Source organism: Hermetia illucens, chromosome 6, assembly GCF_905115235.1.
Source record: "Hermetia illucens chromosome 6, iHerIll2.2.curated.20191125, whole genome shotgun sequence".
Classification (NCBI taxonomy): domain Eukaryota; kingdom Metazoa; phylum Arthropoda; class Insecta; order Diptera; family Stratiomyidae; genus Hermetia; species Hermetia illucens.
Window position 1 is genome coordinate 6079192 of NC_051854.1, and position 14940 is coordinate 6094131.

The window sequence follows — 14940 nt, forward strand, 5'->3', positions numbered from 1 at the left end:
CGTTCTTGTCGAAGGGAGCAGCTTTTTGTCCCGGTATCAGGTTGCGTTTTTTCTAACCCAAACGATACCCAATAAACGTCATAGGCATTAAGACGCTTCGGTTCGACTAGTATGAGCAGCGGGCTTAACTTAGGTCACGTTAATAAGGCACTAATTGGCGCCTTCATTTTTCTGTTTAGGCGGTGAAGTCATATCGTTAGGCAAGAATCTAGAAAAACTCCCTCCTCTCTCTCATGAAGACACCATAGCTTGCCTAAAAACTTTAAGCCAGGGCTATGTCGTCAGCGTAACCCACCACCGTGGCTCTCCCCGAAAGGAGGAAGATTAAGTACATCGTTGTACATGGTGTTCCACACTAGTGGACCCAATACGGAACGCCCGCGGAAACAACGTACTCCTGGAGTCCGTCATCGGTGTCATATCAGAGCCTCCTTTCAGCTAAATAACTATCAACGATAACAGCGAGATAGGCGGGAATAGCATCCTCGGCTAGAGATTTGCGTATTAGATTCCAAATGCCCGAAGTGAACGCATTTTTCACGTCTAGGGTTACTACCACGCAATATTTGCTGGTACTACCCTTTCCTTGAATTGCATCTTCAGCCAAGCCGGTAACCAATTTGCTGGCATCAATGGTTGATCTGGCTTTACGGAACCCATACTGTCGATCTGAAAGGCCGCTGTGGCTCTCAACAACCGGGAGTAATCTATTATAGATTACTCGCTCTAAAATTTTCTCCACAGTGTCCAAAAGACATATGAGTTTGTATGAAGATGGTTCACCTGGGGGTTTGTCAGGCTTAGGCAGAAGTACCAAGTTGGGGAATTTCATTGAGAAAATTACAAATTTGATTGGAAAAATACAAATTTGCTCGGAAAATCCCGAAATTAATTGGAAAAATAAAGAATTTTTTTGAGAAAATCACGAATTTGGCTGGGAGCATCATGAACTTGGTTTAGAAAATTACAACTTAACTTGGGAAAATTAGCACTTTGAATGCAAAAATTTCGAAATTTGCTGGGAAACTTCGGAAACTGGTTGGAAAAATAAAGAATCTGAAAATCACGAATTTTGTTAGGCACATTGCAAGCTTGGTTCGGGCAGTTACGTCTTAGGTTGGGAAAAGAATGACCTTATCTAAATTACGAATTTGATTGGCAAAACTAAGAATTCGACTGGGAAAAATAGCAATCCGGTTCGGAAAATTCAGAAATTGATTGGATAAATGAAGGATTTGATTGAAAAAACCACAGTTGGGAAAATTACGAACTTGGTTCGAGAAGTTGTGGATTAGATTGGGAAAATGACCACTTTCATTGGGAAGATTTCGAACTTGGTTGGGAGAGTTGGAATCCAGGCGACTATGAATGATTGTGTTTGCTTTGTGTGTGATGGAAATGCGACCTGAAGTGCAGTTTCGTTCAAAACAAAATTTTTTAAAAAAGATGTACCTAGCCAGCCTAGGCCCAACTCAATCAATCACCAAATTAAGCAGAGTGTAGTTAGGATCTTCTAGGCAAGGCCAAGATATGAACTGCGCCCGCATAAGCCTGGCTAGCTGAAGCTATTTTGAGGGGAACTGTTGGAGGTGATTAGGCCCCAAGTGCATATGACCTGGTATTTTTTCACTAATGCCCAGAATTACTCCATATTGGGGTGACTGAACAATTGACTGTGTATGTTTAAGGTCGTAGCTTTGAAACATGTCAATGGACTCCTTTAGTAAAAACAAAAGAAAATATGAACAAGAGAAAAGATTATTGTGCAGAGATGAGCATTTACTTTACCAATGAGGAGAATATGAATATTATTTTAAATTTATGAAAAAGCCCAAAATGAAATGATTTCATGAATTATAACCTTAAAATTACCATGCATTTGCACTTTACACGCGTAGGCAAAACAATTATTCAACTATGTCACAAAAACTGTTAGTAATATGGCGAAACTATTTGAAGAATATTATATTATGTGATTCGCTTGCATAAATATGTATTCAAATATTAATTATATATAAATGTATATTAAATTTAAGTACCTGAAGGTTGTGCGGGGCTCCCCAAGGTACCTAGACCTCCGCTAAATGCTTGGGGTGCAAATAACCCGCCACCTAAATGAAATACATTAAAGAAGAAAGAGAGATAAAAAAAATGAGAACACACACACAACAGCAACTAAAATATATGAAAAATTTGTAAAAATGTGATTTATTAGTTTTTAAAAAAAATATCAGTTGGTACAAAAAAAAAACAATGATTTATGTAGATGTATGTGTTTTTGCAGTCCAAACTGTTATTTAAAAAAATGTAAATTGCAACAAATGAAATGATAATGAATATGATTTCACAAATTTATCAATTTATATTGCATAATGTATATAAAAACGTCTATAATATATACAAAACCCAAACACACTGTTTATTTATAATAGTTACGACTATACTAAGGGTGAGAGCAAGAAAAACCATTTCCAAAATATTCGATATTCAAATGAGAACTCTGCCTCCTCTTCAATGTGTAAACTGCATGAGCCAGAGATTCCTGAATTGGGTTAGCCTTTGAATCTAGACCGAGACCTGACTTGTCAGAGGGGATCTAAGCGCGGAAACCTCGTAAAAGCTGATTATTTTTATGTCTGCCGTATCGGCCAGTTTCATAAAGACATTTTAGCTTCAGTGGACGAACTGTTCTACAATTTTCACTCAGGTTACTCTTTTCTGGTTCAACCTTACTCCTTCCCTCATAATTGGCAGGGCAAAGCACGTGATTTCCTTATCACTTGAGAAAAACTTAAGACTACTATCTTCTTTTAAAAAAAGTGCAAAGTAGCCTTCATCGACAGTCACTTTAAGGGGAAGATAGATGTTGGCTGGATATGTAGTCCAATCACTTAGTCCTTCGTTCGTACTGACATCTGGGGATGTCATAGAACCAGCAAGTTTCTAAGATATAATCCGGGAATTGTTCATCTTTTGCCAGTTTGCTTTTTGTTCCATTTTAATGAATCATTGCACCCGAATTTTCCTAATGAATGTTCATGTGCTTAGAGAGAATATTTGGGAGAATTTGAAGGGTCCTAAGTCAACCCTTAATGGGTGGGATAAGTGATAGTTACAAGCCGCTGCACCAACTAGGGAACTAATTTTTTCTCAATTTCTGTTGCCTGATATACACCTCCTTTGCTACAACACTGCACGTTGAATTCACTCTTTCGATAAACAAAAAAAAAAAAACACACGCGCGACCTAGCCATATTACGTGTAATAGAATATTGAGGCCGCTTTTTCCTTAATTGATGTAATCTGATGACAAATGGATGTAAATACAAGACTCCTACTATAACCGGGATATAGGGAGAACATTAGGGCTAGTGGTGGAAATTACGCAAGGTCTTCCAAGAAGTCGGGCATCAGGAATAATCCGGAACGAAAGGAATCAACCTTTCTTCATACACTCCTAGACTAACCTGCATATTTAACTTTACACAAATTTGAAGTCAATTTGAGTGTTGTGTGATTGAGGGGTACCTGAGTCCTCATCCGCTTGATGACGGATGAAACCAATTAAAAGTAAATTTTCCGCCACCTTTTTTTTAATCATGCCCCCCTGTCTTTGGAATAGCCACCCAAATTTGTAAAAAAAAAACGACTGACAGTTTCGTATGGGGTGGAGGCGGTAATCAGATGTTGCCTTGCCTTTGCCCTATGAGCAACGGTAAGTGGTTAGCGGTGTTTCAAACTCATATATAAGAGAACAAACGCTACCTATTAACCAAATTTGGCCACGCTGCTCATAGGGCAGCGCGTGGTGATTTATCCCTGCCTGTCACTCCTCTTTTTATGAGTCTAATCTCCCGATCTCAAAATTCGTAACGACTGGGGCCTGGCGTCCAGCTATGAATAAACATTCAGAACACCTTATCAGCAGTCGAATTCGAAATTGGATGCGTTTTGGTATAACTTGTAAGATAAAGTACGTCAAGTTGGCAAGGAATCTACTGGTAATATGCAAAGTTGAGGTTTCTATTCGTAACCTCAGAAAGGGGCGATGCCACACTTAATACTACACAAGTGGTAAGCGCCTACAGTAGGGGGACAGTACAAAAATGAACGGAAACATCCAGAATCATCGGGATCCGAACCTGAGGTGATGAGATCAAGAAGCTAGCGCTCAACTATCTCGACCATCGTACCCATCAGGCAGGGGTCGTCCAGGCTAACATAAAATTCACATTGAGAGCAGAAGATCTAAACATACATTCGAAAAAACCAATTCGGGAAGAGCACTCTCCATAGCTCAAAAGAGTGAAGACTTGAGAATCCAATGTAAGCCAGCCCCCCAGGCTCATTTAAATTTTATTTCACCATATTCTTTGAGAAGAGTTAGACTATGTCTACAATCTGAGCCCGTGATAATGTCTCAGTTTATAATGAGTGCAGTTTGGCAGCTATACCTTCCCTGGACAATTACCTACCTTGTCGTGGTGAGGGAGCTCAGTAAGGAGGAAACCAGAGGTGACACCTGAAGCCAGGCGGTAATCAAAGCCCCAAGCCAAGGTGTGACTGGTTACAGCCGAGGGCTGAATGGTTACAGGGGTTAAGATGTAGCCGTGAATGGTGAACTCGGGGGGGGGTACCAGGCGACCCCCAGTTTTAACTAGCTTTGTATCAGCGAAAAGTTGCTCTGCCAAGATCGACATATTTTCGCCGGTAAAACAAAGACCATGGTAGCCAACTATGAAGAAACTAAAAACTTAAAAAACAAAAGAAATCAACAGCTTTTTGATTATTACAATCCAACCCTGAGCGAAAGGGCAACCATTAGCTCTTCGACGGAGAACGTGAGCCTAGACTCAGATTCGCCACTTAGTGGGAACCAACCCTATTGGGACCCAGTCCTTTACGGACGAGCCGAAGCAGTCCCCTTCTGTCAGCATTCCTGAACCCAGGCTCAAATCGACACCACCTGTTGAGGCTAAAGTCTTATCTACGGGTAAGCATCTGTCTTCGGGCAAAACAAGGCCTCCGGACAGACCGCCTTCGGGCAAAACACAATCACTGGGTCATGCCAATGTTGAAGGGAAAGGATCGTTTGGGACATCTACGGTCAAGGGCAAACCAAAGCGGCAGCGGTGTTCTGACGATCCAAATTCTTCGGCTCAAATTGATGCAAAGAAGGCTCGGCTATCGAAGCCGATGGATGGGTCTTGTATGATGACACCAATTCTTCCGGTTACGATACGGAGCAGCTTAGAAGGAAACTCCAGCTGTAAGGACTGCATCTTTGCAGCGATTACACTACGCTTTGAGTCGGTAGGTGTATACCGTAAAATGTCACGGATGAGCTTTGCCGACTAAAGTATGAACGAGTGGCTTTGACAGTACTGCTCCTCCTTCAACGATATGTGGAAGGGTGCGCGATCGACCTTGAAGCGAGTTTTTGAGCTACCATCGTTTAAAAAGTGCTTTCTCAGGCTTCCAGAAAAGGAACGTAATGGTGCTGTGGTCCTGAAACAACTTGAAGTCCAGAATAAACACAACACCTCCACCTGGCTGCTACTAGATAGCAAAGCAGGGGGAAGAACCGATAGGAGAGCGAACATGCATCTATTGCCGAGAATGATGCGCGTGTTTGCTTCCACCAAGCATACCATAGAGGAATTTTGAAACATCATTCGCTCAGTGATTCTATAAAGAAGCTCTCCTTTTGGTTCTCGCTGGAATGTGGGAAGCCATAAACAGCTGTGCAATGTCTGTCTTTATGACAGATGCTGCCATACGACCAGAACGATACTAACACCAGTCCTTATGCGCGGAATTTTACTAGAGCAACTCCTGTCGCGGCTCAACGTGCGCAAAACTTTTACGTCTCCATAAAATTTCAAAGGATGCGCTAGGAGTTGAATCTCCTTTGTATAGGCTTCTTGCTCCAGGCATTGAGTCTTCAAGAAGTTGAGTCCGTGATATGTTTGCCATAACAGTGACCATGGAACTCCCACTAGACATCGCAGTGTTTTTTTCAGAGCATAGATCTTCAGGAGGTTACCCCAATATCCTCGGTATCAAATAACCTCCGGCGAGGTTCTTTACCAAATTGACTCCACTGCAGACTTATGCTTGATCCCCCCATTTCAAGCCAGTTGAGACAGCGTGTCAAGGGGTTGCATTCGACTTTAGAGTAATCATGGAAGCGCTTAAAACAGGCGATTCGACACCGTATTAGAGGATCAAACGTACGAGGGAAAGCTACCCCTAAAATTAGTATCCGTTCCTAAAGATCGTGACGTTTTTCCACCCAATCTTTTGTGTATGTGTATCATTAATTGAAAACACAATAATAATAATTGAAATCTGATAAGGATGCAATAACTTATACTTAACACCATTTCGTAAAGTATCAGTACACATTATACAATACAATAGATAATTATTATTACTTTTACTCGTTCGCCTGCAAAAGCAAAATTACATTATCTAGTATCTAACCACGTATCACCATTATTACACACCATTCCTATATGAATCTACATGTATTGAATCCAATTGCCATTTGCAATCGATAGTCATTAGTCGTTAATGTTTTTCCAAGAGAATGTGATCCGAAAAGTTATCATGTTACACATACGTATCTTCATTTTAAGTGCAGTAATAGCTCCATATATGTTTAGGTGTATGGTCTTCATTACTAAAGTTTGTTTCCGGGACTAGATTCTCGGAACTTTTGAAGTTTATCTAATATTTACTCTTTTGTGTTTGTGTAAATGGGGCACAGATAGTAAATAGATAGGTGATTGCGTAGATAGATACCTGAATAGATACATGTACAGAATGAGGTATTCTTTCATAGATACATGAAAAATGATCTAGACTTTATTGGCCGAGTATATATTAAAAAGTGTGCAAAACACTGAACACTTAAATCCGCAATAATTGCAAAATCAATAGATATAACAAGTCAGGAATACTCCAATTAGTGGGAAGGATGAAGTGCTTGAAAGGCAATTATAAATTAATCCTGAGACAATATCTGAGATAGCTGTTATCTGATGTAGATATGATGGACGAGTCTGCATATTGTAATTTTGATTTGGTCACAGTATCTAAATCATATGCACCAAGCGTAATCAGCTTAAACCATAAAACCCTCTTCCACAAGTTCTAAATTCTACAATCCTTAAATTGCTTATCCAACAAACAAAAACAGATAATCCAAGCTTTCAAATTTAGGAAAGATCGTTACCGGCGAAACTTTCAAATTTGAATAATGTTGCATTCATCCTAGCTTCCAAGCTTACTAGAAATGCACCAAAGAAGTTGGCTCAACTAAGAGGATCCACTGCACTTTTATTCTCATTATCAAAATCCCACAGACCATGATAAGATACAATTCACTTCGTTATGAGCAGGAGAAAGTTCATAATACTCTTACTCCACAACGCAAATAGACAGACCTACGGATATCTGTACCTAGTTATATCCCACCGCAAAGATTTATCTATTCATTTATACTCACATTATATGTATTACTTGAGATACTACAAGATTTAGAATCCAATTCAAACGAAACGATTTTACGTATCTTCACTGACCTGAGAAAAAGATACACATAGGAGAGTATTAACCGCAATCGGATATAATCCCGTAAGAAAATCCGCACTTGAAACCACCATTTTAGATAGAAATTCAGATAAAATCATCTCTAAAATGAAAACTTGAATGCACTTCATGGACATGTGAGTTCGATATGGATTCAAATGCTGGAAAATTACTTGGAATAGCATTGGATGTATCTTCAAAGATTAGTGTATCAAGGAATTAGTATGAAGTTGCATTGTTTTCGTGGCGAGCTGCTTTCGGATAATAAAACCATAATTTTCATGATTTAGGTTTTCCTTATACTTTTGAATTTGGTTTTGGCACGCAAGTTTTATGCTTTTATGAGCAAACTGTATTGTAGTTTAGGAGACCATTAAACGTGGCCATAATGCACGCATTACTTTTATAAATGCAACAAAATTATTTATTTTTAGATCATTAGTGGAGTAATTGCTCATTGTGATGAAGAAAGCAATTAGCTTAATGGGATTGGGGGCAAGATATGCTATACTGGCTGTGGTAGGTGAAATGCTTTGAGGAAATTCCAAAGATCTTTTTTTTCCTGTCCTCGTTAGTATAGAACACGTTTGCGATTAAAAAACGAAAGTGTTACAGAAATAAGATTTTCAAAGGTTTGGAATTTCCGCACAGGTATATCTTGCATCTTTGGAGGATTGTGTCTAGGTCCACTGCCCTTACATAATGAGGGGCTCATTTTTTTCCAGTAGAAGAGAACATTGACATATGTATGTATATGGGGAATTAGGGAACACTCTTACAAAAAGAAGCATACAGCTCTCCTAGAAGGCGTGCCTCTTCCTAAAAAGGAGACTATATAGTAAAACATTTGCACATAGGTCGATCGAGATTGGAAGCCTGGTTTTATCAGGAGAGCCAATTGAGCGGTAGACGTACATACATATGTATCCAACGGACTTCCGCATTACCCCATTCGATCGTGAAATTACAGAGAAATCCTATATGGGTCCCCTCCTAGAAAATGCAGACAGGAGGACATACAGAGTGGCCGATGAAACTTCCGTTCTAGTAGCGTAGATAGGAGGTCGGATGAGGAACTCTGTCAGGACAAATAAAAGAGCCTACCGATGATTGTGCTTCACGAGCATGCAGGGAAGCTTGCAATTTTGAATTTCACTCCTCGTATTGAAGTTAGAGCGTCCCTCACTCTGATTTGATCCTTCTACAATCCTTCTAAAGTGTAAGTATCCAGTTGATTCCCGAAATGATTCGGGCCTGGCACTTTTGATTTGGCTAATTTATGGTTTAGACTATTGCAAAAGCAATTACAATTTTCTGTACACTGTTCAGCAAAATCAACCTAGACTGAGCTTGGTTGTTTCCTTTCAATCCTGTTCAAAACTTCCCAACCGAAAGTTTTTTTGTCTCGAGTAGGAAGGTTGCATAGTAACCCACGGTACCCACCTTTCACTCCACTATTTGATCTCCATATGGATTTGGATATGGACGCCAGTTGCACTATCTCTTCATCGACTTTAAAGCCACCTATGATAGCATAGCCAGGATAAAACTGTACACGGCCATGAGAGAATTCGGTATCCCGACGAAATTGATAAGACTGACTAGGCTGACCAATGTGCGAGGCCAGATAAAAGCAGCAGGATCCCTCTCAAGACCATTCGACATCAACAACAACAAGGGAATGCCCTATCATGCGTCCTCTTTAACCTATCCCTGGAGAAAGTGATCCGTGATAAATGCAAGGGGTACGATCCTCTTTAAGTCCACCCAACTACTGGCCTATGGTGACGATATCGACATTATGGGAAGAACCACCCGAGACGTACAAACTGCCTTCATCCAGATCGAGCAGGCGGCACATCAATGAAGGCAAGACAAAGTATATGGTGGCAACGTCAGCATCGAAAACCAACCAACGAACAACATCAAACTGCACTGGTCAAATGGGAAGAATAAAGATAGGAGAACTTTGAGATCGTTGATAATTTCTCCTATCTAGGGTCGAAAATCACAACCGATAACAGCCAACAGAGCCTATTTCAGCTTACAAAAGCTGTACCGCTCGAAACGTCTCACCATAGGGTCATAGCTCTTACTGTACAAGACAATGATCTTGCCAGTCCTTATGTATTCTTCGGAGACCTGGGTTTTTAGCAAGAAAAATTGGGCAATCTTGGCCGCGTTCGAGAGAAAAATCCTCCGAAGAATTTTTGGCCACCTACATGAGGATGAACGATTCCGTAGCCTACATAACGACGAAATCTATGAGAGATACTGCTCAACAGGTTGCGGTGGGCGGGTAACCTAATCCGAAAGGATGAGGATGATCCAGCTCGGCAAATTTATAAGGGGCATAAGGGGAATATCTATTGTAGAAAAAGAAGAAACTTAATCTACACGTTTTTGTCGTTCGGCAAAATGCATGTGAGATTCCTCTTGGTATGCCCCGTCACACGAGTTGAATGGGGAAGATGTATGGTTTAAGTGCTTTGGTACCATGGCACACTCAGGGGAAGCGTCAATAAATGTTTTGCGAAAATACTTCCCAAAACGTAGATAGCAATGAGCTACGTCTTTCTTAAGGAGACTACCTCGAACCATGGCTCATCTAAAGAAAAACATTCGTCGGGCTGCCTTCAATATATCCAACGACAAGCATACCCCGTAAAAGACGCGTTAAAAATTTTGAGCTTCTTCAACACAGAGATTAGAGAGGTTATTAGTTTAATGGCCACTTTGTGGAATCAGCACCAGAAAAACAAAAAATGCAACTTTTAGTCCTATCTCGTCTTATTTGCACATAATACAGAAATGAGCGGTATCTTGCGGTAATGGAGACAAAGATGTTGCGTTGGACTAGTGGCGTGACACGTTTTGATTACATCCGAAATGAGGATATCTGCGATCGATATGGGGTGGCACCGATCGTGGAAAAACTGCGAGAGAGGCGTCTTCGATGGTATGGTAATTCGCATCCAGATCAGACATTGGATAGAACCAGATGGCGAAACCGATCACGACGAGTTAACCCCGCTTATGAACGGAATAAAGGCTGAAGAAAAAGAAGAATCGCTTATTGCCCCGGATGGACATTGGAGCAATAGTAGTGCTTAACTTCCTCTATAAGCTTCCACTTCGTAAGGCTTTTGGATCTACCAGAACTGATAACTCAGCCTGGTCGCCTCTAATGAAAAGTTTAGTATAGAGTTGAAAATATCTGCGGGATATATCACTTCACCTCGGCTACTATATACACATACATCAACTCTGAACAATGGAATCGAGATATGAAGCTGTCATCTGCCAACTTTGATCCACGTTTAGCTCTCCAGGTTCGAACAGGCACTTCGAAATATTAAGCCGTATTTGGACAAAGCATGTTTTCCCATTGTAATGCATACGACCGTTTACCACGCCGGAACACATTGCAAAATGTGCGTCCTTAGGACACAAAGCGCCTGCCAAGCAAGAGAAAAGCGGAGGCAGGTTACAACTTGATCCGAGAGTGCCAAGTTGACGACGTAATTTATAGAAGACTTTTGGTCTAAGTAACACTAAAAACGTTGTAAAACCCTTGTCTGAACCAATGTCTTGCAAGTGCGGTCAACCTAAAGGTATCTTTGATGCGAGAGACGTTTGATGAAATCCGAATCTCAACGGTATTCACTAATTTCTTTGTTGCTGAGCAGATCTCGAAAAACCAAATGCCTCGGGAGTAGCCACCAATTTTCCATTGACTGCATCGCGTAGCTTGCAATGCAATTGTCGCCCCCTCCTTAAATTGTTACCTATTCATTGTCATTTATTACACGATGCGATCGGAAAGGGGGAAGCACATTAGGCAGAGGCGACAATTCCATGCAGTGGAGCTCAGTCTCCAAAAACGGTGTCATCCCAAAAGCACTTAGCGCAGAGCAGTAGAGGAGTAATGCGGGCATCTCGGGTAGTCCTGGAGGGAGCTGAAGCGCTTTTCAGCAAACCGTGTGTTTTACGTGCTATACCCCACCAAAGGTTAAGTAGCAACCATATACCTAAAGATTCCTAGTATTCTGAGTGGCCGTTTTAAAATCGGCTGACTCTGGCCGCTATGGGAAGGTACCATCTAAATAGTTTTCCTGACACAGAAGGAAAACATCAGCTCTCAAAAATATTCCAATTTTTGTTAAAAAGTTACCAAATGTAATTTGGAAGGACAAAGGGCAACGAAGATTTGGACGGATTTTCTCTATCCCTCGTAGTAGTACAGCTATTGTTACAAACTAGGAGCTTCAGGCGCATCCTTAACAAACAATAAAAAATGGAAAATGCAGGCGGCTCTCCTCTAATTGGACGAAAATCGGCCTCTTGTAGTTTTATTGTAATTCATTTTAATAAGCTCTTTTCACGCTCTAATTCAAGAAACAAATAACACATTTATTGCGATTATAATATAGCCTTTCTATGATCAGCCATATGAATACATACATACATATGAAAGGAAATTGCAATATCACTTCAATATTTTCTGCAATATTTGTCTGAGAGACATGCCTAATAAATTGCAAAAGCATTTTATTTACATGAAACTCCTTTCGTAAGAGCGCCTATGCGAGGAAAGGTCTAATGGGGGATGGTGCACCATTTTATGGCGTTAAAGCTGAATTGTAAAATAATTATTTTCGCTACCATTCGGTTCCCAGCTAGTAGATATGTTTACCTATTATATGTATATTCTGGTAAATGGAAATTTAAAGTAATTATCAGGTAATAATTTATTTATTCATGCACACGTTTAGAGAGTTTATGGTGTGTAGTTTTTGGATTTCACCTACGCTGCATACAACAGTTGGCAGTAATTATTTGTCAGAAACTAATTTATTATCATAAAATGTATAATATTCACATAAATGGGGAGTTTCCTCACGAAGTTTAGCGTTGTCTATAGTTCCTAGAAATCAAAATCTTAATGGTAAGAAATTTGCAGTTTTCATAAAGTATCTACTCAGAGCCCCACTGAAAGCGGTAAGCAAAGATTGTATTAACATAATAACGGTTATTTTTCCAATACCCGGAAGATAAGGAAGCCAGTTGATACTTGAGCCTGAACGTCGCCCCTCTCTTTTATTCAATTTGGCAAACTTTTTGGGAAAGCAAGGATGTTCGAGTTGGTCTAGCATGGCACGCCGAAAAATGTTATACTTGCCCAGTAAGTTAGATTCCGCTATAAATATAGGCGATAACACGCCCTAAAGTATCTTTTCCCGATACTGGCAGAACGACATCTAGTGTCAACAACACGCTGATACTAGCATGTGGAGACAAGTAGCCACAAATGGCCTGATTCGCATAATATACTGGTTAGGCTTCGAAGACGATCTCTTGCCATTAACCTCGGGATTCATTTTAGGTTTAGGCTAAGGAAGTGGCAGAAGGTGCAGTGCCAGGTACTCATCCCTCCATTTCAGGTCTTACTACTTGTAACATTTTTATGACTGGGTTTCTGACTCCCTGGGACTGACACTACTGCTCTTAATCTTAAAGTTATTTTCCCTTCCATCCTTTACGCCAACAAGGTAGCTAAAACCATTCAGTTTACTGGCAAGCAAAGATAAAACCCGTTCGGAGTACCTTTCTAACCCATTCGCTCAAAAAACAGATAACCATCAACCATCCACTGGTATAATAAATGCTCCAAGAGCTCAAAATTTTTTAATAATTTAAATCAAAGTGTTAACCCTCCCATGAAAAAGTTGATCTAATCGAAATAATTTAGAGATACATACACCTATTGCTTCCTCGATTACTGTGAGGTCTAATTACAGAAATTCCATGAGTTAAAAAGTAACGAATGCATAACAAATTCAATTTTACAACATAATTTTCATGATTTCATATAAATACATCGAATGCATGCACCCTTGCATAAGTTACACAACTTCCTGGTGTTTGATTGAAGTGCATGTGGAAGGTAAGAAAGTTGTATTTAGTCATATTATTTGAACAAGTGTAAGACGGAATGATTAACTCTATATAAAGGCCCCATCAGATAACCTATCTCCTCATAAAATCAGCGAACGAGCCGTTCAGGGAGCTCATTTCTTAAGAGCAAGAAATGACGCCCAGTTATTTTGAGATCCCTTAAATAACAGCTTTCAAATTCGGGAAATTGATCAAGTCACAAGAAAGGAAAAGTTGGAGTCAATTTAGGTCCATTACATGAAAGGAGAAGAAAATCTTTCGAGTTCTCAGTCACCTTACAATATACCCACGAGGATAGTATCCGAAAAATGGATAAATCAAAAGGAACAGGATGCTGCACTGTCTTGGTTGTGCTTTCATATGGAGAATTAGAATGGAATCATGAAATATCTGTCCAACATACATTTCATACGATAGATAGTGCGGTTTGGAGAAGGCCTTCAACCTTGGCAAGGAGAACCATTTGGGCCCGCCCGAAGCTTGAAGGAGTGCTGCCGTCGCTCCAAGACTTTAAAGGGGCCCTCATATAGTGTCTCCGAGGAGCTTCCGCTTCCGACAGTTTAAAACACCTGGACGAGCTCAGTAGGCCACGCAACCTCGCGGCAATGCATTGCTTAAAAATCATAAGTCGCCTCAAGTAGTACTCAAGGTATAGGACAACGAATCAATGCCTGACGACTGGCAACGAGGTATTATCTGCCCTACACATAAAATGTGGGATATATCACACAGTGCAGCGATTATAGAGGTATCACGTTGCTGAGTACCATCTATAACAAATTCTCTGCTATCTGACTAGACCCGATAGCCCCGTACGCCCAGAACATCATCGGCCCATACCAAAGAGGCTTCACTCCAGGTAAATCAGCAACAGATCAGATTTTATCTCTGCGGCAAGCGATGAAAAAACTGCTGGAATATGGACATCAGTTGCCCCATCTTTTCATCGAAAGCCGCCTATGACAGCATGACAAGGAGAAGCCCTATCATGCGTCCTCTTCAGTCTGGTCCTGAAGAAAGTGATTCGCGATGCACACGATTTAAGAGCGAGATACCATCCTTTCCAAGTCCACCCAACTACTGGCCTATGCTGACGATATCGACATCATGGGAAGAACCACCCGAGACGTACAAACTGCCTTCATCCAGATCGAGCAGGCGACAATCAGTGCGAGATCTTGGGCTGCACATTAATGACGGCAAGACGAAGTACATGGTGGCAAGTCAGCGCCAAAATCAAAACTAAAAGAACGCACAACATCAAATCTCACTGGTCAAATGAAAACAATGAAGACAGGAGACTATAACTTTGAGACCATTGAAAATTTCTCCTATCTAGGGTCGAAAATCGCAACCGATAACAGCTGCGATGATGAAATCCGCGCA

The 14940-nt window shown here is 40.6% G+C and overlaps 1 protein-coding gene across 3 annotated transcripts in view; it reads right to left on the minus strand.

Moving 5' to 3' along the window:
* The window catches only part of LOC119660441 (maternal protein pumilio), a 698863-nt gene that overhangs the window by 23887 nt on the left and 660036 nt on the right, over window positions 1–14940 (minus strand). For 2 of the 3 annotated variants that reach the window (XM_038068993.1, XM_038068995.1), the window contains one exon: window positions 2040–2111. The exons of the other annotated variant lie outside the window; for it this stretch is intronic. In XM_038068993.1, the coding sequence (XP_037924921.1) occupies window positions 2040–2111 (72 nt within the window). The remainder of the gene's footprint in view (window positions 1–2039; window positions 2112–14940) is intronic. 3 annotated transcript variants of the gene reach the window in all.